Source organism: Watersipora subatra, chromosome 4 (assembly GCF_963576615.1).
Source record: "Watersipora subatra chromosome 4, tzWatSuba1.1, whole genome shotgun sequence".
In the NCBI taxonomy this organism is placed as follows: Eukaryota; Metazoa; Bryozoa; class Gymnolaemata; order Cheilostomatida; family Watersiporidae; genus Watersipora; species Watersipora subatra.
In genome coordinates, this window is record NC_088711.1 from 19097337 (window position 1) to 19123044 (window position 25708).

The 25708-nt window shown below is 34.3% G+C and overlaps 1 protein-coding gene across 1 annotated transcript; it reads right to left on the reverse strand.

Moving 5' to 3' along the window:
* Window positions 1–5804: 5804 nt before the first annotated feature.
* Window positions 5805–25141, reverse strand: LOC137392778 (arylsulfatase B-like). The gene is made up of 10 exons (XM_068079100.1): window positions 25055–25141; window positions 22307–22463; window positions 17211–17339; window positions 13410–13518; window positions 13031–13199; window positions 12731–12806; window positions 9523–9681; window positions 8145–8338; window positions 7136–7250; window positions 5805–6447 (listed from the first exon to the last, which is right to left on the reverse strand). Exons 1-10 carry the CDS (start codon window positions 25136–25138, stop codon window positions 6242–6244), a joined length of 1398 nt encoding a protein of 465 aa, XP_067935201.1. The 5' UTR covers window positions 25139–25141; the 3' UTR covers window positions 5805–6241.
* Between the last annotated feature and the right edge of the window lie 567 nt (window positions 25142–25708).

Below are 25708 nucleotides of genomic sequence, written 5' to 3' on the forward strand. Positions count from 1 at the left end.
AATGATATATAAATATCAGCAGCCTCCTAATTAATATATAATCCATAGCAGCCTCCTAACTGATATATAAATAATAGCTATCAACTATGGGAAATTTAAAATATAGCAAGGTCTTAGGTGATTTATAAGTGATAGCATCATCCTAAATTATATGTAACTCATAGCAGCCTCTGCAATGATATGTAAGTTATAGCAACCTCCTAAATGATATATAAATATCAGCAGCCTCCTAATTAATATATAATCCATAGCAGCCTCCTAACTGATATATAAATAATAGCTATCAACTATGGAAAATTCAAATTATAGCAAGGTCTTAGGTGATCTATAAGTGATAGCAACATCCTAAATTATATGTAACTCATAGCAGCCTCTGCAATGATATGTAAGTTATAGCAACCTCCTAAATGATGTAAAAATAGCAGCAGCCTCCTAATTTATATATAATTCATTGCAGCCTACTAAATGATATATAAATACTAGCTATCAACTATGGGAAATACAAATTATAGCAAACTCTCAGGCGATCTATAAGTGATAGCAGCATCCTAAACTATATGTAACCCATAGCAGCCTCTGCAATGATATGTAAGTTATAGAAACCTCTTAAATGATATAGAAATATCAGCAGCCTCCTAATTAATATATAATCCATAGCAGCCTCCTAACTGATATATAAATAATAGCTATCAATTATGGAAAATTCAAATTATAGCAAGGTCTTTGGTGATCTATAAGTGATAGCAACATCCTAAATTATATGTAACTCATAGCAGCCTCTGCAATGATATGTAAGTTATAGCAACCTCCAAAACAATTTATAAATAGCAGCAGCCTCCTAAATAATATATAACTTATAGCAGCCTCCTCACTGATATATAGATAATTGCTACCAACTATGTGAAATTCAAATTATAGCAATTTCTCAAGTGATCTATAATTTATAGCAACATACTTTATTATATGTAAATCAGAGCAGCCTCTAAAAGAAACAAGTTATAGCAAACTCCTTAATGATATAAGTTATGGCATCTCACCAAAGGGTATGTAAGCTATGCCATGCTATGTAATGTTTCCATTGTAACTATTACATAATTTACAATGGTAACATTCTAATTTATGTGTATTTTGTAGCAATCTGCTAACTGGTAATCATTATTTTTGCTTACTCATTGAGTTATGAATTATTTTACCTTCAAATTGATATGTAATTTACAACAACCATCTAGACATTCTCCAAGTTTTGATAGTTTTTCTAGTATGCATATATACAAAGTATGATAAGGCAATGAATATATATTGTATGATACCATATTCTCCTAAAATTTCCATAAAAATATATAATAATTAGGAGGTGAATAAATATATATATATCTACAATGTAGATAAATTAGACCATATAGGAGGCTTACCCATATATATTTGCGTTAACTCCTAATCCCTTATATTCCGAAACCTCCTAACTGGTATATATTTATTCAACTCCTAACTCTGAAATATGGGTATATATATATATATATATCTGATATATATATTTTAGATACATATATATATATATATATATATATATCTGAAATATATATATCAGATATATATATATAAACTGTTTTCTCATCCCGGTTTATATATATATATATATAAACCGGGATGAGAAAACAGTTTATCTATATATATACAGTCAAACATGGATAACTCGGCCACGGATAGCTCGAAAACATGGTTAATTCGAACGGTTTCTTTGGTCCGTTCCCACGTAATGATAAATTGCTATAGATAACTCGAACTCAACACTGTTAATTCGAACTGTTTTTTTGCCCAACGGCTACCGAAACGGTTGTTATCGCTTTAGAAAATCACTTTATTCAAAGCCATAGAGGTAAACCTCATCTTTTCGTAATTCATAAGCGTTGTTATTACCACCATCGGCAAAATAATTTTGTCAACGACTTTTCTAAAGGTTTGGTCAAATTTGATTTATACTGCTATACGATTAATAGCACGGGCTTGCCTGGTCACGCGCGCAAGGATTTTCGCCACGCACATACAAAACAAAAACAGCATGTTGTTTTGTATGTGCGTGGCGAAAATTATTGAGTGCGTGACCCGGCTAGCCCGTGACGAATAGTTTTTCGACGTTGATTCCGTGTTGAATCAACGTCGGAATGTTGAATGTTTAAAACGTCTTAAAATTGTTTTTATTAAACGTATACGTTGTCATAGCTAAAAAAAACTATTCATCGTTTGACCTAAACACAGAATACGTGTGTACATTCAGTAAGTATCTATTCAAAAAGCGTGAGTGATATACAATGTACCGTTAAACCTCGTAAAACTTTTAATTGAACTGCCTCGGAGTGTTGCTCTTAACGAATCCCAGGTAAAGTAAGGGATTTTTCTTTGGTAACTTTTTCTTGAAGTTGCATAAACTTCAAGAAAACTCGGCAAAATTGATCGTGGGTAAAACGCTCAAAAGAAAAAGATGTCTTTTCTTTTGAGCATTTCAACAACGATCAATTTTTGCCAATGTCAATCTAAAAAAAACGTCCTGGCAATAACATCACCTCAAACAACAAACCAATCTCAAGTGATAGAAAAATCTCTATACTTTTTGATAAAAACGTTTTAAACTTTACATTAGAAGCATTTAATTTGAAACAAGCCATTTGTGCTTTTGATTTATTTTATAGTTTGCATATGTACATGTATCTACTAATAAATAAGTAAATACATGGACTTGTGACAGTGCTCTGATAACTTGAATGCTCTGATAATTCGAACACTTTTGCTCGGTCCCTTGAAGTTCGAGTTATCCATGTTTGACTGTATCTGATATATATATTTTAGATACATATATATATATATATATATATATCTGAAATATATATATACAAACTGAATATATATATATATATTCTGATTTTATATATATATGTAATATATATAGGTATATATATATATATTTATATATATGTATGTAATATATGTATATATATATATCTACCACAACCAATCTGGGAAAAAACCTTTCCTATTCCAGCACTCTGAATAGTTAAGTATCCAGAGTTTATGCCTGCAAGTGATTTTGCCTACAGAAGATTACGCCCCCAAGTGAGTTTGCCTACAAGAAATTGCGCCTACAAGCTATTTTTCCTACAGAAGATTACGCCTACAAGCTGAGAGACAATGCCAATGATCTAGGATATTATGCCTACTTTAATTCTGTGACGCACAAAATAATGAATGGCATAATGAATGTATGGTTTGCACGTGTGTTGATGTATTATACATATAAAAAACTATTTTTGTATCAAATCCTATTATCACACTTATAAAATCCTTACAAATATATAATTTTAGCTCGAGTCGATTATTGAAAGCCATAGTGATTCAACAGCCGTTGATTTGCAGCAATGCACAAACTGTTTTTGAAGTTAAAACCACATGTTTATTAAGTCATAATGCAAAAAAGGTCTATGTATTTTTGAAGTTGTTACTCTTATACATACAGACACATGTCAATAACTGAGTATTTATATGTTCTAACCAAATACCTGGCATTGCATGCGTATTAAAACTCAGCTTATAACCATGAGAGGCAATGGAGTTGTTTGCCACTTGCCATTAGCTTGGCACATTGCCAATTACTAATTTGAGTGTGCTACTATCCGTATCACTAAGTTTGCTAATGAGACCCGTGAGAGCAAGCTTTATGCTATATGCGTTTTTACCAACATAGCGTCTGACTCATAAGGTGTAATGAATAGTGGTAGCTTAATTGGTAAAATAATCACATGTGAAACGGGAGGTTGAAGATCCAATCCAGCACAAAGCAGATATTTCATTCCTAAATTTCAATAGCTATAGTTGAACAGACAAATGGGCATTGAGATTTATATTGATTAAGATAATGATCAGCCTATTCCAAAAAGTGATAAATTGTTGGTCAATATATCATGACATAACATTGGAGGTGTTTGTCTATCTCCTATTGCATATCATTATGTTCCACTTTTATATGAAGCCTCTCTCACAGCTCGTTGAGATCATCCTTTATATGTTTTCATGGAAATTTTTAAGAAAGCCAAACGTGAAAGTTAACTAATGATGAAATGTGATACTATAATTGCATATACATGTATATGGAGTACATATGCTTATACAAGGTAGATTACAAATACAAGCTATATGATTTGCGGGAGTGTCATCCATCATAAATAACCTGGTAGGCGAGCGCTCAAACTCTCAGGTCTCTGGTAGGAGACCCAAATTAGAACAGAAATTTCCACATACAGTCAAACTCGGATAACTCGCTCTCGGATAGCTCGGTAGCTCACATCGTTAACTCGAATGGATTTGTTTGGCCCATTCCCACGCAATGATAAATTGCTTTAGATACATGTAACTTATACTTAACATCATTAACTCGAACAGTTTTTTGCTCAACGGCTACCGAGACAGTTGTTATCACTTTAGAATATTGCTTTATTGCAAGCCATAAAGATTAACATCAACTTTTAGTAGTTCTTAGATGGTGTTATTACCATCATTGGCAAAATAATTTTTAAAGGTTTGCAAAAAATCAAATTTTACCAAATTTTAAAAATTTCCATTCGCTTTGCAATGGTCCTTTGAGAGCGCGGAAAAGCAAGGTCACCTTCAGATAAACTTAAAGTAAAATGGGCAAAATTGATCTTGGTTAAAACGCTCAGGAAAAAAATATGTCTGTTTTCTGATCGCTTTAACCGCGACCAAGATTTGCCAATTTTAACCTGAGAACGTCCTGGTAGTCACATCACCTAAAACAACAAACAAATCTCAAGTGATAGAAAAATATCTATACTTTCTGATGAAAAAAATTTAAAACTTTACATGAGAGGCCCTTCAACTTGCAACAACCAATCTATGCTTTTGATTTATATATAGTTTGTATATGTACATGTATCTACTGATACATGTACATATACACTTGTGCATTTATGCATATGCACTTGTTATAATGCTCTGGTAACTTGAACGCTCTGATAACTTGAACACTTTCATTCGGCCCCATGAAGTTCGAGTTATCCGTGTTTCACTGTATATGAGTAACTGAGGTGAGAAAACAACTTGTAAATATACATATACATATTATATATACATACAACAATTCAGTTGACATGTAGCAACTACTGAAGAATACAGTCTTTGTTGTTTTCAGATGGCTCAGATCTTCTCCAAGCAAAAACTGAGATATTTTGCTTCAACTGTGAAACACAAATGCGGAGCTGAAACACTGTTGAGAAAAGCTGAGAATACTCAACAACGCTGGTTTTGTGGTGGTTTATAAAATTCTGACTTTATTTTGTAGTTTACATAATACATTAGCTTTAATCATGTAATATAAAACAAGAGTAAGTGATAAAACTATTTTACTACTTTTATTTAAAACTAAAATCTGAGGAAAGAAGATTGATGTATGAATTGTTACTGATACACTCCTCAGTCTGTTGTATTAATAAATCCTTCATGAAAGTTTCGGTGTACAATATATTACCTAATAATTATATGATTATAATTACTATATACTATACATATTATAAAACTACATATTACCTACTCACCATATCGACAGCAGACAATGACATTTCTCTTACAAAAATTTATACTGAGACTTGCGTACTACTGGTCACGTATTCCAGCTTACCATACATTCACCTATCACCCTCAAAATCGTTGAATATTTTAACTTGAATTTTAACTGAATACCACATTAGCTGCATTATAGTGAGACTGTGTAAAAGCTAAGCGAGAGAAGACAATTCATATCACAAAATATTAATTACTTTTCAAAATATTCTAAAATAAATAAAATATTCAAACTTTTTGCTAAAAACTGAATATTCTTGTCATGCGAATTACGAACCAGTGAATTGAACTATATATCACTGTCAAAAAATATTCTGTTGATGTTCCATGGTATGAGAATAGGAGGCCTTTTAGAAAAACTGTGAAAAAACCTTTAGGAAAAAAGTGCCACAGGCTCTGCACAGCACAACTTTGTTATCAATGTAACAGTGAGAGCATTTTTTTAAAATACCCGTTTGATTTGATAAAAGTAAACGTGTTTACAAAACAATGCGTCTGAAATAAAATAAATAAAATATTACAATATTACAGTCATTATATAAAAAACAAGTGTGATGAACTAAGCATAAAAATTGTGCACATTTGATAAAAGTAGCCAAGATTTTCACAATATTTTTTACTCTTGTTTCAACCATGGAAAGCAAGAGCCTGTTTTTTCTTTAGAGAGCATTGGAACTGCTGTAGAGTTCCAATAAGATAGCCTAAGAAGCATTCTGTGTACAACATCTGGATACTCCTGCCCATCTAATTCATGTCTTTCATGTGGATCATTAGCTATGTTAAACAGCTGGTACGTCTTTTGGCGAGCCTCAAGTCGCTGACCTATAATGATGCCAAACAGAGAAAAGGTAAAACAGAAAAATACAGAATAAACAAAGAAAGGAAATAAATATTTGTCCCTTCACAAAAATAATTATCACACGTATTTTTCTTGATTACCACTGGTCATTTTAAATGATAGCTACATATCTCAATTCAAAACCTTCCATAATTGATAAATAAGAAATAAGTTATGTATATTTGATTTTTTGAAATGATCAGTCCCCATTACCAGATTACAATTTCTATTGTAATACCTTGTTTTATATGAAATCAACTTTATTTCAGATTCAGAGAGATCACCCACATATTTGCTGTTAATAAAAGGTGATTTCTAAACCGATGTTAAAAAGTGAAGTGCAGTGTGGATGACAAAATATTTTATTTTTGTGTTACAATAGCAGTTGTTTTAAATGCACCAACTTATGTACATACAATTAAGAAAATGACTAAAATGTTGACCAATGTTAGGTTGAAATCCATGATATTTAGCTTGTTAGGCTGTTATCTCAGCCAATCAGAATAATTGTGTCAATCGTGAGATGGCATGCAATGTAATGATTTAAGTCTTAACAGTGGAACTGTCTTCCAACATTAGAGGTCACCATGGATTTTTGTCTACAAGGACTACAAATTCATCAGAAAATCCAATGTGATTTTTTAATAGTCAGACCTCATAAACGTCACTTACCGGTTAAGATCTTGAAATCACCAAGACGAAGGGCTGCCCGGGCTGTGGTGTCAAATATTTTTGATTCGGACTTACGAAAGTTGGAGTCGAAAGGATCGATGTTGTGTAGGATTTCCTGAAAAAAAAAATTTTTTCAGTTTAACTCTAATATGTCACCATAAAGCTATAAGTTCACCATACGGTTATAAGGTCACCATAAGGTTATAAGGTCACCATAAGGTTATAAGGTCACTTTAGGGTTATAAGGTCACCATAAGGTTGTAGGGTCACCATAAGGTTATAAGGTCACCATAAGGTTATAAGGTCACCTTTTGGTTATAAGGTCACCAAAAGGTAATAAGGTCACCATAAGGTTTTAAGGTCACCATAAGGTTATAAGGTCACCATAAGGTTTTATATTCACCATAAGGTTACTTAAGTGGCTCTTATTGATTTTCTTTTAAAAATTAAAAAACTACAACAATATTTTAAGAATCTAGTAATTGAATAATGAATCATATACATAAAAGAATTAGAAACTTGGAATCAAAACGCTAATCTATGTTTATGACAATGTTAGTATAAGGTAACCATCAGTCCTGTTCTCAGTGCATGTTATAAAGCTATCAAGCCTACAGAGAAAACGGCAAAAAATAGCTTAGAAAACAACAAAACTGAAAAAACAGGCTTGCAGGAAACTGTAACTAAAATAAAAAGATTCATGAAAAACTTCAAATTTAACTTTTTTAACTAAAGCTAAAGTTTTTAACTATGTACTATCAAATCTTTATCAACAGTCATTTTAAAGATTTTATTGCAGCCAAAGTTTAAAGCCATATTGTTACCAGGACAAAAGCCAGTTAGCGATTTTCGCTCGTTTGAATATTTTAAATCAAAACAGTTGCATTTATGACGTTGTTACTAGTTGATCTCTTAACCAGCTTTTTTAACTATTCTAGATGACTCACAGAGGTTTGAGTTGAATCTAGTTTAAAAGTGTAAGTTTACTATTACATCCCTGTAAACTTACATATCGAGGACTCTTTTGTCTGCTTAAAATGGCCTCCCAAACATTGTAGCCATCCAACTCCTCACTGTCGATAGAGCCTCCAGCCAGATACATCAGCGTAGGAAACCAATCAGTAACATGAATAAGCTCATGGTTTACTTGTCCCGCGGCAGCGCTCACCAATGGTCCAGTCACAAAGCCAATTCCTCGGATCCCTTTGGTATATATCAACAGTTCACATGGTACATATGCATGTAGATAAAACCTTTTTTTAGCATCACTAACCATCAACAAAATAGTTTTTGTTACATGCAAAAAAATGAGAAGACAGAAATCAAGAATTATTGAGTGAGTTTAACAAGTGATTTAAAAGTTGGTAACGTAGTAGTATAGTAAAGGAGTCAGGATGGTGAACGGTAGGTTGTGAGAACAGAAATTTCATAAACTGAAACATATGATGGTGAATGTAATATGTTGATTTCATGAAATAAAAACGATGTTTGTCATGTGTTAGGAAGGATATATACTAATATTCTTGAAGAATGAGAAAGTTTTATAAGCCATTCAAGAGCATTAGTGTTACATTTACGTTAGATTCACAGAATAGAAAATGATGTTTGTCACATTGACTATTGTTAATGATTTTATAAAACTATGCAAAAAAATTTGCTGAGCTGACATGCCAACACATAAAATAATTTAATTATAGAAATTATCTTTGATGGATTGTTCTGAATTACAGTCGAAGAAATGATATCCAAAGATTTACTTATACTTTTAAACTGGTTATTCTACATCTAAATTTGTTATATTTATGACAAGTTTATAAAACAATTATTTAATATGCCCCGCCATGCCTCGCCATAAAATTAGAAGAAACAGCTGCCAGTAACCACGCTCTAAAAGAAGGCATTCAAAATGTAAAACCAAGTCTCACAAGAAAAAATGACGCTACCTCCAAACTCTCTAGGAGAAATGGAGTTACGATAACACAAGGTGCTCTCTTTGATGCTTTGTTTGTATTAAAAATTATTATTGAGGTGAAAAACAAATGTGTGTTTAATTTATCATTACAGTAAAATAAACAATTGTGTATTAATTACTAGGTTTAGAAGTTTGTAAATTGTAGATTACCTTATGCAAATATGCATTAAACCTTCATGTAATGTTAACAGACTTTGTGAATCATGGGATGGAAAAAACGTAACTCCTACAGATAACGCTTGTATTTTATTGTATTGTAATAAAACAGCCTGTGTTAGCTGCCTAGAACTGACCAGCGCAAGCTAACTAAAACAATACAAAAAGTGCACTCACATGTTTTACCTTAAAGACTTCCAGGCTGATAGATTTAGTGTACTGATAAACTCAGGATAAATAGAGTTGGAAACAATCTTACCACCCTCGTAGTAGGATCCTTTTCCAGCTCTTAACGGGTAATTGCTGGCACCAACATTCGTCGCACCTCCGTTATCAGTAGAGAATATAACCAGGGTATTGTTCCACAAAGATGATGCTTTTAATGTATCCATCAGTTTTCCAATGCCTTCATCCATAGCTAATTAAAAATATCCACTTCTATGCATTTTGGAGACAAACTCTAGTTAAATATTTTGCTAAATTTTTATTAATATATGCTTTGGGTTGGTTATGCTTACAAAGCAATTCCCCCAAGAACGATAATGATGTCTGCAGAAGCTGCAAAAGTTGCACATGTTTTCAAGATCAATATTGTACATACGATGGCTCTGTGATCTTGGCAGGACATGGCTGAGTCCATTGGTAAAGGAACTTGAACAACTAGAGACATGGCCAGTTGCAGAGAGCAATTTGAGGTTGGATGGTTTTGGGAAATGAACCCCCTCCCACTCGTTGCTTGAAAGTCAAGCATTATAGACATCTAGGCTACAGCTGTTCTCTTAGGACTAGTTACAGTATTACTAGCTCTCAGTATTTCAAACCCTTATTTATAAAACTTTATCAGACTTTGTTTTATTCAATACATGTGATCCACATATTTGAGAATACTATATATTGTGAAGGATTTTACCGTGCCACCTTCACTTTATCCACAAGCCAAGCAAATAAAGAAAACCGACTTGTTACCAGAGCATTAACATATATTTATAGAATAAATATATTTGCATCATCATGACAGTAGTTAAAGCATGCATACATAAAAAATTAACAAGTACCGATGTACAATGTTTATCGTATGCAGGGAGCTGCACTGCTCTGCCTGCTGCTCTAAAATGCTCTTCCTTTTATTATTTTCTTGTCTTTTGGCTTCACCCCCTTGCGGTTTCTGCTTCCTGCCATAACGCTTTATTCTTTGTTCTGCCTACGTGACCCATGAACTGCTAAGTCATCTTTGCCCTCTATCGCCGGCCAGACCTCCGAGCAAAAGGAAGAGGCCCGGAAGCCGATCATCACGCCGGTCCCGCTTGCAATGCTCTTCCATCACACTATTCTAATTATTGACTCTAATACCCTACAGGATGAACTTATTCGCGGAGTTGTATTTCGCGAAAATTGAAATTTCATGTATATTCGCGGATTAATTTATTCGCGGCTGAACACTGTCACTCTCTAGGAAGAGTTAACTCTATTGAGGATAGCGATAGAGTTAGCCCTACGCATGCACACATTGCGTGTTTCGGTTTCTATTTAGCTTGCAACTACGGGTCTATCGTGCTAAGCTATAAATTTTGTTGCTGCGGTCAGAGGTTTTCACGAATATTCATCGATTTTGAGGCCTTTGATGAACCAACAATTTGTAATAAGTAATAAGTTTTTTCAAGACCATTTACTAAATTAGTTGAATTTTACTTTGGTTCTTCGGTAAAACGCATTACATGTATTTATTTTTCCCATCCTTACCGCTTCGTTATTTGTTTTAGTGTGTGAGAGAAAGAGAGATCTTTCATCATACACGAGGAACCACAATGACTGCAAAGGTGGTAGACGTAATTTTTAGAAAATCACCAATCATTCAGAGAGATCTTGAAAATGAGGTAGAAGTGACTGCAGCTACTAACGAGAAGAATATATCTGTTTTAAAAAAGGAACAAAAATGACTTTACGAGCACAAATCTTTGGCCAACCGGCAAAACTTTGCAATAGTAAGCCACGACGAGAGTTCTGATGATAACTTACTTACCAGTCATGTATTAGCGAGAGAATTGCCTTTAACATCTACCCAAGACAGCGACAGAGCTGCTATTACAAAAATAACTAGTCAGAAAGCATCATTACACGCTAGTATTCACTTATCAAGAGTACTAGTTTAATTTTATTGCTAGACAACCGCCATATGGACTAAACTGTTTATATTGACTCCATTCATCTTTTGTAAAACTTTATTTGTATTTGAAATATTTTATTTGTACACTCAAGTTTGTAATAAATTATCATATATCTAATAATACATGAAATAAAATATATAATTTGATCATTTTTGCTGCAGCGATATCAAGGAGTTGTTGTCGATGAAGGTGTCTAGGTTGACTGGTTGCTTCTCTGCCAATATTCCTGCCTTGGTGAATATTACTACTTGTCTCTAGTTTTCGTAATCGGAGTAGGTTGTTTCATTCTCAATCTGCAGTAAACGCAAAAATGAAAAAATACTAATAAGTGTTAAGGAAGTACAAAAACAATACCTGAAGTATTTGATGAAAGCGATCAGTTTTTAAACAAAAGAATTAACTAATGCAGTTAAATATGGAAAAACGTATCTTCACTGCAAATCAAATACATACCATAATGTCCAGATCAGAATCGTCCTCAACTTCGGTATTAGAGATTGATGGAGTTGATTTCAATGTAAAAAAACTAGGAGAGATTTTTTGCGATGCCGAATAACTTGTGAAAACCTTGAATGATTTTGTAAAGTTTGACGCAAATGCAATAAAACTCGAAGCCCGGCGATGATTTTAAAGAAGTTTTGGAACTCGGCTACATTTAGTACTTCTGTCTAGCGGCTATTTTTGCGATGACGCCATTCTGCATATCTTGTGACAACCTTGAATAATTTTGTAAAGAAATGTGATGCATTGGCAATGGTGTTAGCTCAAAGCCCAGGCAATGATTTTAAAAATGCTTTGGAACTCAACTACGTTTAGTATTTATATTAAAAACTAGCTAGCGGCTAGTTTTTAATTTGATGCAGGAGTTATTCTCCCTTGTGATTAAAAATAGAACTAATTATTTCACGGAATTTAATAATTCGCGCAATTCTCTGTTGGCGAAATCGCAAATTTTTATAACCAACAAATATTTTCATCCTGTAGGGTATTGGCTATTCGAATGACCATTTGTAACTCTGGCCGTAGCTCCTCATATTCAATGTGTGTCAGATAAATGTGCTCTACCTAGGTTGTCCTTAAAATATGCCTCTTTTTAAAAAATGGCTGTTGGGATAGGTCTTAGCCTTTTCATGGGTTGAGATAAAATAAAAGATAAACTGTACATTTAAAAAAAACTCTTCTCATAAGATTTTTAATTTTTTTAGTGGAGTTGCTGCACATAACTTCTGAATGTCTTGTGAATAGCTCAAACTTTAAACCTCCGACTGAGCTGTTACTAATATATTTAAATCTGGTACCAACCTGCCACCATTCCTGCGTAGGTTCGTCTTTTCTTGTCTTTAATTGACTCATAAGGTATGGTGTAGTTGCTCGGTACCTGAAACCAGAAAGAAAATTCAATTAATGGGAGATGCTTTAAAAGGTTTACATATAACTCAATTAGCATATTGGTATGTTTTAGAAACAACACATCAACCATGTATTTTTTTAGGAATCGTCTTTCCATTAAAAACTAAAGTTTCATTGATCACTCATATTTTTGCTAAGCCTATCACATAGTGTTAATATGTCGTAGGGATTAAGTTTATTGCAAAGACCTACTTGCAAAGGTCCATGAACACTTTGGTACGCGAGATATAGAAACAGAGGTGTTGTGGAGTTGTGTTCCTCGATAATCGCTTGAGCTCTTTCTGTAAATACGTCTACTGAATACCTTCCATCTGTCTCTCGATACCTTTGCTCGTTGAGGAAAAAATCATGATGGCTAAACCTATAGTTAAAAAATGACAAACAGCGTTAATTATTCAATATTCACATGATATACTTGCTTACATAATATATATATTGCAAACTTTTATCAACTTTCGTCAGCAGCTTACGAACAATCAATGAAAATATTGAATTATATGAATAGTAAATATAACATGTTGCTGAATTATTGTGATAAAACAATTAGTTATTTTAAAAGTTTAGAGCATACGATTTCCGCGAATAATAGTCTTCATATCCACCAAGGTATCCAAGAAAAGTGTCAAACCCCCGTCTAGTAGGTGTGTATTCTATAGAGCTCTGGCCAATGTGCCATTTACCTACAATAACACGCAATATACAGAAATAAAATTTGTTCGAAACCCAAGTTCTTTTAGCAAAATGAAATGTATTTGTCTGTGTGACAAAAATTATTATATCTCCCATTAGGCTCTTGCAACATAACTATTTAGGGTAATAATTCAAATTCAATTTATACTCAACAATTGCATTCAATATTACATGCAAGTAATTAGTACTACATAAAAATTAGTAGGCCTACTACTATTACAAGTATACAACTTGCTCTCAGCAGCATATCGGTCCATATAAACAGTAACTTGAAATAGAATGGTATTTTTTCTATCATTTTCTGTTTTATTTCTTTTATTAACTTTGCATAGTTAGTTTTCTGGCATTTCAAACCCTCACACAAATTTAACACTTCTTTACACCAACCGTATATCCTCATGCATAATTAACAAATCAGACAACAAATTTTACAACTAAAACAAAATTCATCATCGACTGACTTTTGATTAGTGGATACCAATTTCTGTCAAATTATATTGAATCCTTGTATTGAATATTACCCACAAGTGTTGTTTAGCTGTTCATTGACTTTACCCTTGCACAGAAACAAGAACCCCTCTTTCCTTTTGATTTTCAACCTAAATTAATGGCTGATACTTGTTATATTAATCAATCCTTATAGTTTCATACTAGCATTATATGAAGCATAATAACCTAGGAGCTTTGTTGAATCGTCCAGATAATGGAGAGCATGCACAAATGCCTTATTCACTATCATGTGAATCATAGCAATTTTGTGTGAAACTTTGTTTGTAATAATTGCAGTGAAGTTTTACGTTCTTGGAAAAGTGTATAATTCAACAAAACTGAATAGATCGTTTAATAGAGCTATAGTAAAGGAAAAGAAATTACAAAAGTCAAACAAAGATGAAAAAGTAAACATTATATTACTACTACTAGAAATTCCACTGTCATACAGCCCACGACCAAAGTGATATTGGAAAAAAGAAAGGGTACTGATGGTTGAGAAATGCAATATTACCAGTCAAATGGCACTGCAGTGCAATAGGATAACTGCAATGGTAGCTGTAATGTACTGGGTGTGGGTGTTATTATATACAACAAACAGCAATAAGGAAAGGAAAAGATTGCATGTCTATATCTCTCCCCCTGCAATAGGAGAAATGCAATATTAGAAGTAAAATGCACTACATGTATATATATTATTAGAATAACCAATATTATTAATATAGTAATACAGTAATAATAGAAAACCAATGCACAATTTTGTTTACATTTCAAAATTTCATAGCTAACAATATCAAGAAGTTGTGATATCTATATATAGACTTTTAGAAAATCTATTTAACAAAACTATTTATAAAAAAATAATAACATTAACATACTGCCCATCATCGATGCTGTTAGTGTGACTATAAGACTTCAATAGTCATCCAAACTTATAATTAAATATTATAATAATCTCATAAGAATCGTTAGAAAAAATATCATTGTCATTTCCTTTACTTTCACTGCTTTGGACATCAGTTAGAATACCAAAGTACTTGAAAGTTTCCACAATGTCCATTACTTTGAAATCGGCAAAAAAAACGATTTCTGTACTTCTACGTTAATTACAGAAACCTTCGGCAATTCGACAATGCTACAGACTGGTGAAATGTGCACGTTATTTTTCGTGGAATGCGCACTTAATGGTTCTATTCTCTGTCACTCGGCGTTTCGTTTGCCGGTCTTAATCTTGATAAAAGTAAGGCTTGGCAGTTTTAATAAAGATTTTTGGCCGAATTAATCTGTCTATTTATGTATAATCCGATCAGATGGGTTAGTTTTAAGATATTGCGGTAATCTTTCAAAGACTTGGTAACATATTTAAATAGGTTTATGTGTGTTTTGTATCGTTATTATACTTTAACAACTCTACAAAAAAATGGTTAAATTTGTTGATGAGATTTCGATGCAAGGGTTTGCGACGTTGTTGATGAATAATTTTCATAAGTTGTGTGCACATGCATTTATCATAAAAACTCAAACTTCGCTCCGCTCGTTTGGTCGTGGAAAATCAAATAAGGTAGACATAGTCTATTTCAATCTAAGTTTTCTTCCACCTCTGACATCATAGACCCAAATTCTACTTTGTTTCATCACATAAATGTAAATGCCACAAGTTCAGTTGAGAACCAGGTTAACTTATAACTAAACTTCAAAACTTTAAACAAAGGAGGGGACAATGGTCACAGGTAGTACAGCACTTGCAGTCAATGATGCAAACATGAGAATCGAAAGAGTTAAATCTATAAATTCGAAGACATTTCCGAAATAAACTTTCCTATTTTCATGAGGTTGTTTATGAGTGCACTTAAAGTAGTTTGTATTTTTTGCAGCAAGTCAGACAATTTCTAATACCAAAAGCTTTTATATAGCCATTCGAACAAAGCATCTCGACCTATCTTGACATCTGCTCAATAGCTAAATAAACCAATGGTGCGTTCACTATTGTTAGAAAGCACACAATTGGTTGAGAAATGTTTCAATAAGCAGAACGATATCAAAGCAGAATATTTTAAGCTTGCTTACGGCTGATTGAGTTTACAAACAGCACGTTAAACATTACATGCTAGGAATCACCAAACTATATTACATGTAATATATATGCAATTACATACTAGCAATCATGAAGGTATATTACGTACTTGTAATGCTTATGCATACCACTTGGGGATGTCATAAAACAGAGAGTAATGCCTCAGACAAATATTCAGGATTGTGCTGTGTTATATGCCAGTAATGCAATTAGGTTACGTTTTGCTCAGTTAATTTGAGGAACAAATCATAGATGTATCTAAAAAGTCAAATGCAAAATCTTTGAGTTATCCAATAGGCCAAAAGAAAAGACATTAAGCAATCAAACAAGTTAAATGAGAAATCATAGATCTATCAAATGGTTCAAGCAAAAATGATAGAGCTATCAACTAGTTCAAATAGTAAATCATAGAGCTATCAAACAAACAAGTAATATATCTGGGGAATCAGTTTGAATGTTACTTAAAGCCATGGTGGCTAAAGGTTTTACATGGCAAGCATAAAATGATATATTAACTTAGTTCTGGTCATACATAGATGACAACCCTATACTTCAAACTGCCAAAATTATGCCTACTGCTTGCTAGAACACCTACACCTAGACACAACCTTGATAGACCATCTATTTAACCAACACATGTGCTTTTTGTAGTGCAGACAACTCCGATTCACGATGATTCAATTAACAAAATTGTTTCAAACCAATAATGGTTAAAACTATTTGATATCAAAAAAAATAATATTGGGACTGCACTGATTTGTGAAGACGTATCTGTGATATTATCGGCTCGCTACAACTCCGGCTTGACCGGAGGTAAGGAGAAAAGCGCGAGACCGAGAGAAGGGATCTTCTAGTGACTCGCTTACGGCTTGAAGCTCAGTAAATTAGGACGTGTTTGTACTGTCTCCTGATAAGTAACGACTTGTTAAAGAACCCACTGAACTAGAGTAGCTCTAGTTCACAGTATCATTTTGAAAATGCTGCCGGTGACGCTAGGAAAAACGTAAGATATAAAACTTGGCCCAGTAAATCATTTTTTTTTATAAAATTACTAACCACAATTTCAATTGGCTCAACAAGGTCTAGTCAACTGGTAGCCGAAAGTAGGTTTCTACTTACCAACCATGTGGGTTTTATAGCCAGATTCCTTAAGCTTATCAGCAACTGTTGGGTGGTCAAGTGGAAGTCCCTTCTGACTACATTTGGTAAGGATACCGTGCTGAAGTCCTGTGTGTATCTGGTATCTTCCTGTCATAAAATCAGCCATGATAAACTAATAGAGTCGGCTCTATGCAAAACTGAAAGTTCGCTTAACGATGCGAGAGAATTGGAGAGTATCTGTGAAGATGAGTACCTGGCAGTATATGTCAATGTATGTACTGGTAATGGTTAAGTTAATTATAAAAACAATGGTTTTGGTACTTTTGTTATTGAAAATTATATTTTTAAAAGTACTGGTAATAAATTGTGGTTCTTGGGTCATGCAAGTAGCAAATGCTGGTAGCAGAATTGCAGCATTTTTGTTGACACAGCATGGTTTGTCAAGCCAAGAGACTAGATTCTCACAGAAGGCAAAACCTTCAAAAATAATTGAATTACAAAAGGAAAATGAGTCTAAACAACAGTTTGTGTTGTGAACTTTTCTCTCACTCTTAACACAATTAGAATTTTACAGCTTTGTGAAGAACAGATTATCTGTCTAACTCTAGCTGCATGTTTTAGCAGATAGCCAGTTTATAGTTGCAAATCTTAATTATATTCCTTAAAGATGCAAAGCCCCTGTTAAGGCCCATGCACACTTAGCTGTGCAATGGACCACACCGATTAGCTGATCATTAACGTGTACACATAAGTGTCTGCCTGTTGACTACTCATGCACAGAAACAAGAACTTATCTTCTTTTATTGATTTTTAACTTAAATTATTGGCTGATGCTGTTATTTCGATCAATCTTTGTAGTTCTACACAAGCATTATATTGAGCATAATAACTTACTATTGACAGCTTTATTAAATACATCAGATGATGCAGGGAATGCCTGAATGTCTTACTAGCGAGCTTAGCTTAGAACTACAAGTTATACTCAGAGTTGGTGGTTTCTTTATTAGCTTCACAACAGAAAGGATGGCTAATAATAATGGCTACCTTGTGGGTTAGAAGTTAAAAACAGGCTCATTTTAAACTCTTGGTACACTTTCAGAGATTTGGTTCTGTTAGATTTCTACTAGTCCTGAAAAGTGAAGATTTCTATGAGATGAAATCGCATCCAACCGTGTCACCATTTTAAGAATAACCAGCCACTAAACCTTTCTGTTATTGACACAAAGTATCTACTTTTAAATAAATTTTGATTCGAGCGGTATAGTGTATTCAAACTGGTTTTATTACTGACTATTTCATACAAATCGATTCTATTTTTCATTTGTTAGCATCTTAGTACTTTCACTTTAGTAGCTCGATACTTTAAAACATTTCGCTGCTCAACCGACCCATTCTGGGTTTTTTCGAATAATTGTGCAAAGAGTTCCTCTCTGTGCTTTATTGGTGTACCTGATGATTTCCCACAGCCCCTGAGACTACCGGGGGCCCGGTAATCTTTGCTATGACATAAGCCGTGTCCGTAGCCACGCTATGTTATGAAGAAAAGATGACCTCACACAGAAATCAAACCAGAGCAATCAGATCGGAAGGCGAGCGCTCTACCAACTGCACTACTCAATCACCTTGCTGCATCAGGGAATAAATATGCACATAGTTATTACACATGATGATCTCCCATGGCGCAATGAACTGCCAGGGCATTAGTACGAGTAAAGAGAACAATAATAATTTTGGTTTCCTCTCCTCTTGCTGCTCATACATGGAGTTAAATTAATAAAAAAAAGAGAAACATCTATATTTGGCAAGATTGGGGGCTTGAAAACATTAGTAATTCTATTTGCTGTCAGCGAATGTGGACTTATCACAAAATATCTGTCTTTTTTTGTAATTTTGAGAATAAATCTGTTGCCTGAGACAACTCAAAAGTCAGTTTTGGTAAGTGTCTGAATATCGGAAAAGGCCTTAAAAAACGTATAAACTACTTGTAGAAGAACAAATATTCTATGCAAGGAGTTTAAAAACACTTGGACCACCATCTTTAGCTGCTAATGTTTTTGAGAAACAAGAGGCATGAGCTTTAGGGGTTGCTGCAGGTACCGAAACAAAGAAACCTGGTACTTTTAAAATACCCTACAGGATGAAAATATTTGATGGTTATAAAAATTCGCGATTTCGTGAACAGTCATTTCAGCGAATTATTAACTTCCGCAAATAATTAGTTCTATTTTTAATCACAAAGGAGAATAACTACTGCCTTAAATTAAAAACTAGCCGCTAGGCATAGTAGACATAGTAGGCATATAAACGAAGTTGAGTTCCAAAACCTTTTTAAAATCATTGCTACAATAATTGCTCTAAAATCATCTAAAATCATTGCCAATACACCACATTTCTTTACAAAATTATTCAAGGTTGTCACAAGATATGCAGAATGGAGTCATCGCAAAAATAGCCGCAAGGCAGAAGTAATAATCGTAGCCGAGTTCCAGAACTTTTTTAAAATCATCGCAGGGTCTTCGAGTCTTATTGCCATTGCACCAAAGTTCTTTACAAAATTATTCAAGGTTTTCACAAGTTATTCGGCATGGCTTCCTCATCACAAAAATCTCTCCTACAGTCTTTTAACATTGAAATCAATTCATTCAATCTCTAATACCGTAGTTGAGGACGATAATTATCTGGACATTATGGTATGTATTTGATTAGCAGTGCCAATACGTTTTTCCATAATTAATTGCGTTAGTTACACAGGTGTCCTTTAGCGGGATATTGCCGAAGCCGAGACAGGGCCGTAGTCTACACACACAAAAAAACAACAAAGGTCCACGCAGTTATGAGCAAAAACAATAGTATCCACCCAAATATCTCACCAATTTGATGAGCAGCACACACAAAAACTAAACCAATCAACAGAGCCACCCATCCTGTTAAAATATTCTAAATTTCAAGTCATGTCTTGCACAACTCACCTTATGGTTTCTCAAAACTTGTCCCAAAGTACCTATTAATTTGAGACTGTCCAATTGCTGTTTTAGAAATGGTCGCCCCTAGCCTAACCTAACGTCCTGATTCAACATCTCACTAACTATCGGGGCATTGCTAAAAGAGGGAATCAAAAATTTCGGGAGCACTCAGCAATGCCCTGATAGTTACTGAGATGTTGAATTAGACTAGGCTAGCGGCGACCATTTCTAAAACAGCAATTGGACAGTCTCAAATTAATAGGGACTTTGGGACAAGTTTTGAGAAACCATAAGGTGAGTTGTGCAAGACATGACTTGAAACTTGGAATATTCTCACATGATGGGTGGCTCTGTCGATTGGTTTAGTTTTTGTGTGTGCTGCTCATCGGACTGGTGAGATATTTGGGTAGATACTTTTGTTTTTGCTCATAACTACTTGGACCTTTGTTGTTTTTTGTGTGTGTAGACTATGGCCCAGTCTCGGCTTCGGCAATGTTCCGCTAAAGGACACCTGTGGTTAGTTAATTCTTTTGTTTAAAAACTTATCGCTTTCATTAAATACTTCAGCTATCGTTTTTGTACTTCCTTAACACTTATAAATATTTTCATTTTTAGTGTTTACTGCAGATTGAGAATGAAATATAACCTATTCCGATTACAAAAACTAGAGACAAGTAGTAATATTCATCAAGGCAGGAATATTGGCAGAGAAGCAACCAGTCAGCCTAGACCCCTTCATCAACAACAACTCCTTGATATCGCTGCAGCAAACATGATTATATTATATATTTCATGTATAGATATATTATAATTTATTACAAACTTGAGTGTACAAATGAAATATTTCCAATACAAATAATATTTTACACACGATGAATGGAGTAAATATAAGCATTTTAGTCCATATGGCCGCATGGCGGTTGTCTAGCAATAAAATTAAACTGGTACTCTTGATAAGTGAATACTAGCGTATAATGATGCTCTCTGACTAGTTATTTTGGTAATAGCAGCTCTATATCGCTGTCACTGTCTTGGGTAGATGTTAAAGGCAATTCTCTCGCTACTACATGACTGGTAAGGCAGTTATCATCAGAACTCTCCTCGTGGCTTACTATTGCAAATTTCTGCCGGTTGGCCAAAACTTTGTGCTCATAAAGGCGTTTTTGTTCGTTTTTTTTAAAACAGATATATTCATCTTATTAGCAGCTGCGGCGGTCACTTCTACCTCAATTTCAAGGCCTCCCTGAATGATTGATGATCTTCTAAGAATGACATCTATTACCCTTACAGTCATTGCACCTCCGTGTATAAGGAAAAATCTCTCTCTCACACTAAAACAAATAACGAAGCGGTAGAGATGGAAAAAATAAATATTGCGTTTTACCGAAAAATTAAAGTCAAATTAAACTAATTTAATAAATGGTTTGAAGTAAACTCATTACTTACCACAAGTTGTTGGTTCATCAAAGACCTCCAAATCGATGAATATTCGTGAAAACCGCTGAACGCAGCAAAAAATTTATAACTTAGCACGATCGGCTCGTAGTTGTAAGCTAAATAGAAACCTAAACACGCAAAGTGCGCATGCGTATAGTTAACTCAATTGCTATGCGCAATAGAGTTAACTTTTCATAGAAAGTGACAGTGTTCAGCCGCAAATAAATTAATCCGCAAATATGAATGAAATGGCAATTTTCGCGAAATTTAACTTTGTGAATAAATTCATCTCGTAGGATAAGCTATTTAAATGGTATCTAACTTGAAGTAGGTTGGTCTATTATACAGTAAGGAAAGGGTGATGTAAAAATTTTATTGCTAATGCAGAACCCCTTTAATAAATGAAACATATTGCTAGCAACTACTTGTACATCTACAGTATATTTAATCACTGTTTTAACAATGTTTACAAACTCTCCTTCCTTTTATTAAGTTCTACGCTACATATGAGATTTTAAGATGACAAATATTGAGGCCAATACAAATGACAAACAGCTAATGCAGTTTATGCCCACCTTTATTGAGATTATCTTCTACTCTGAGTAAAATCATAGTGTCACTAAGATTTTGTGAAAGTAGAACAAGCAATATCGTGTTTTTGGCATAGAAACATCAGCCATTTAACAACAGAAAAAAAAGTTACATAAATTTTACCTGAAAGAAGTTGACTGCGGGTTGGTGTGCATATAGGTTGTACGTAATAGTTCTCTAGCTTTACCCCATCCGATGCCATCTGATCCAAGTTGGGTGTAAATATCTCACTTCTATGGTAACCGATGTCGTTAAACCCATAATCATCAGCTAGTATAAACTAAAAACAAGAAACATGCCCTGGCACAACAGATATTTTTCAAGTTGTTTGCAAGACCCTTTTAAGAAGGTGAGAGAGAACAAAAAATTTTGCTTAATAATTTTACTTCAGTTTTAAAAATATAACTTGTTTCAATATCTTATACTAGACTAGGTGAATACCTGGTGTAGCACGGGTAATAAAAACAGCTTCTAAATAGTAAAAAGGTAATGTGGTTGTCATTGGGTAAGTTTCTTTACCCAATAAATTTGAGCAATTTAAACTAGTAACTTACGCTAGTCTAAATCTTTACTATAATAAGAGCCGTGCTTACAATTTTGCTTATAATCTGTAATGATTTCTCACAAATCATAATCTTCAAGTGTGCTAGTAGTACTGTAACTAATAGTAGGTGTAACCGGAGCACCGCGGGCCCGAAATCACAAGATTTTATGCCAACGCAACAGTTTTCTAGATAAAGCCCTCAAACTTTGCCATATCATACTTGCATTGGTGGGCTACACTATGAAATCACTGAAAACACTGTCAAATGGTAACACAAGCCATGGGATACTTTCTCTGCACCCTCTACAAGTGGTCCACGGTCCCCCGGCCCCGGGGTACCGTGGACCACACCCCAGGGTACCGTGGACATACACATCAAACTACTGCTACAGAAACGCTTTAGACTATTTATTGAAATTAGTTGGTAAAGCTTACCATATGTATTATACAAAACCATATAAAAACATATATTTTTAAAAATTTCTGCAATGGAGTGCTCAACATCTAAAAAATAGTTCTGACACGGTCTGGCAAAAAAAATTGCTTATCAAAGCAAAGGGGATAAGTCAATATCGAAGCAAAATTGCTTGCATGTTCTTTGGGTGCCACCAATAACAGAAGGATTTTGAAGCAACATCACAACGTCGTTGATGTCAACTGTTGCAATGTCCTCTTTCTCCGGGGTTATAAAGTTGGACCCGAGCTGTATGAAGAATGATTCATCGATGGTGTCATCAGTGTTACACACGTCAAGTATCACTGCCACGAAGTGCTTCACAGTTCTCTTTCCTCTAACTACTACTAGAACATGATTGCAGACTTTAAGGTCCCCAATAAATATAGACCTATCAGCTGAGTTGGGTAGGTCTTCAGGTTTGGCTGGTTGGCTCCTCGCTATCCGACAATGCAACGGTTAGCTCTGCCTCCTCTTCGCTGCTGGACTCTATAGGTGCGGCAGCCTGTATAAAAATAGCTGCTGTTGTAAATAGATTTGTAGTACAATACAATTTTTTGCTTCGTTGTGATCGGAGTGTGTTATTCAACAATCAACAAAAAACTAATATTGCGTTTACCAGGTTTTTTCTTTCGATTCTCCCTTTCTTCAGCCTCCTTTTCTAACTGAAGCTTAACAGGTCGGTCTGTTAGCACGACTGTTGATTTTTTGTGCCATTCATTTTCTGAAAGCAAGCGTTCTCAATGCCATGGTTTCTAGCAACCTCTGGATAACGCTTTAGAGTGGCTCGGGGAATCTTTAGGTGTCGCGACACTTTTCTAGCAGATATGCCATTTTCTATGTTGAACTTTTGACTGCGGTTCGCAGTAACGTCGCATCAGTTCTAGAGGGAGCTTTTGAAATGAGGTTACGAACCCTTCTAAAACTTTGTTTGAAACTCTACTCTTCATATTAAAATACTATTAAAACTTTAAAATACTAACTCAAAAACAACATTAGTTTTTCTGGGGCACTGTGGACCATGGTCCGCAGTGCCCCAGGCCAGGTGGTCCATGCTGCCCCGGTACATGAAGCAAAAGTTATTTATAAAAATTTGTAAAAAGTTTAAAGGGCGAAGATTTTAAATTAAACCATACCAAAGAACAAGGTTAGTTGTATTATGTGTTGCAATAACAACAAAAATATGTATAAGTTTTTGGTCAGGTAACCTGAACATCAAAAGTGTTAAAATTTACTTTTAGGTCTTAAAATCAATTATTTTCTTACCAGTAGCTGAATATGACATGCAGAGTTTTCAAAACGATATGGCTGAAAGATGACATTATATCCTGTTCAAAAACTAAGAGAAGAATATTCTAAAAATAATTTTTCTCAGTGAAATGGGAGGTGGTCCGCCGTACCCCTGGGCCCACAGTGCCCCGGTTATCCCTATATTTGCAAGCGCTGTACAATGATGTGCACAATTAGTCCATAATAAGGCAAGGGCAATGTAGTGTAAGGGTTAGCTCGCCTGTTTGCAGAACTGGTGGTTTCGCTTTCAATTCCAGTGCAAAACAGATATTTTGTTAATAGATTTTAATCACTATAATAGTTAGACATACAAATGACAGATGGCAGACAAACACTGAGATATTCATATATAAAGAATGCTACACAAGGATAAGTTCAGGATGACATGTTATGCTGGGGTGTGTTGTGCTTTGTACCACTTTTCAGTTTTACATTTTGTATTATTTTTTTACTTCGTGATGAGCCACTATTGACTGTTTTGTCACATTAAATTGTTTAAAAAATAATATATCATTCCAATAAACGTAAGTGTTACCTTGCCGCAAGTATTTAGGCTAGAAGAACTAACACGCATAAAACTTACTATTATATGTGGTGGTGAGTTCAACTCAGCCAGAGCTGCTGTAAAGCTCATAGCAAGAAATATTAGCGCATATATCCATAGCATGTCTCTTTCCAACAGGCCTCCACACAAATACTGCACTTCAAGTCATGTCAAAGGCAAGCTTACAGTATTAATGATTCGTCTTCTATGAGCGAGTGTAATACTGTGAAATAAATATGCTTGCAATGATGTAAATGCACGCCTATTGTAGCAAACTGGAAATTTTTAGCATAATCTTCATTGGTTTATTTTGTTCAAACGTTAAAAACTCGATCAATAAACTTCTTGACAAACCAATCAAATACCAAAAAAAACCTTTAATTGAATGCCACCTCTATTTGAACGCCACCTCTAATTGAACACCACCTCTATTTGACTGCCACTATGTGAGAAGGGTTGAAAAATAGAGCCCCATTCTCTATTTGAACACCACCTCCATTTGACCGCCGCTTTGACTATTTTTAATATTTATGAACCCATAATATCAAGTGATCAGTAAAAACGTGTCCACAAAATTGTATTAATAATGCATTGTTTACATTGATAATAATAAATTCTCTCGTTGTCCAACTCCAAAGCTTTTCGCTATTTTTTGTTAAAAGTTTGAAAGCAACACCATAGAAACAATCAATA

Bases quoted from the DNA above. Each gene is read 5' to 3' on its own strand.
- LOC137392778 (XM_068079100.1), bottom strand. From the start codon at position 25,138: ATGCTATGGATATATGCGCTAATATTTCTTGCTATGAGCTTTACAGCA. The intron at 13,519-17,210 runs GTAAGTAGAAAC...GTGTTATTGTAG, and splicing joins CTATAAAACCCACATGGTTG to GTAAATGGCACATTGGCCAG. The intron at 13,200-13,409 runs GTATGCTCTAAA...TTTTAACTATAG, and splicing joins GACTATTATTCGCGGAAATC to GTTTAGCCATCATGATTTTT.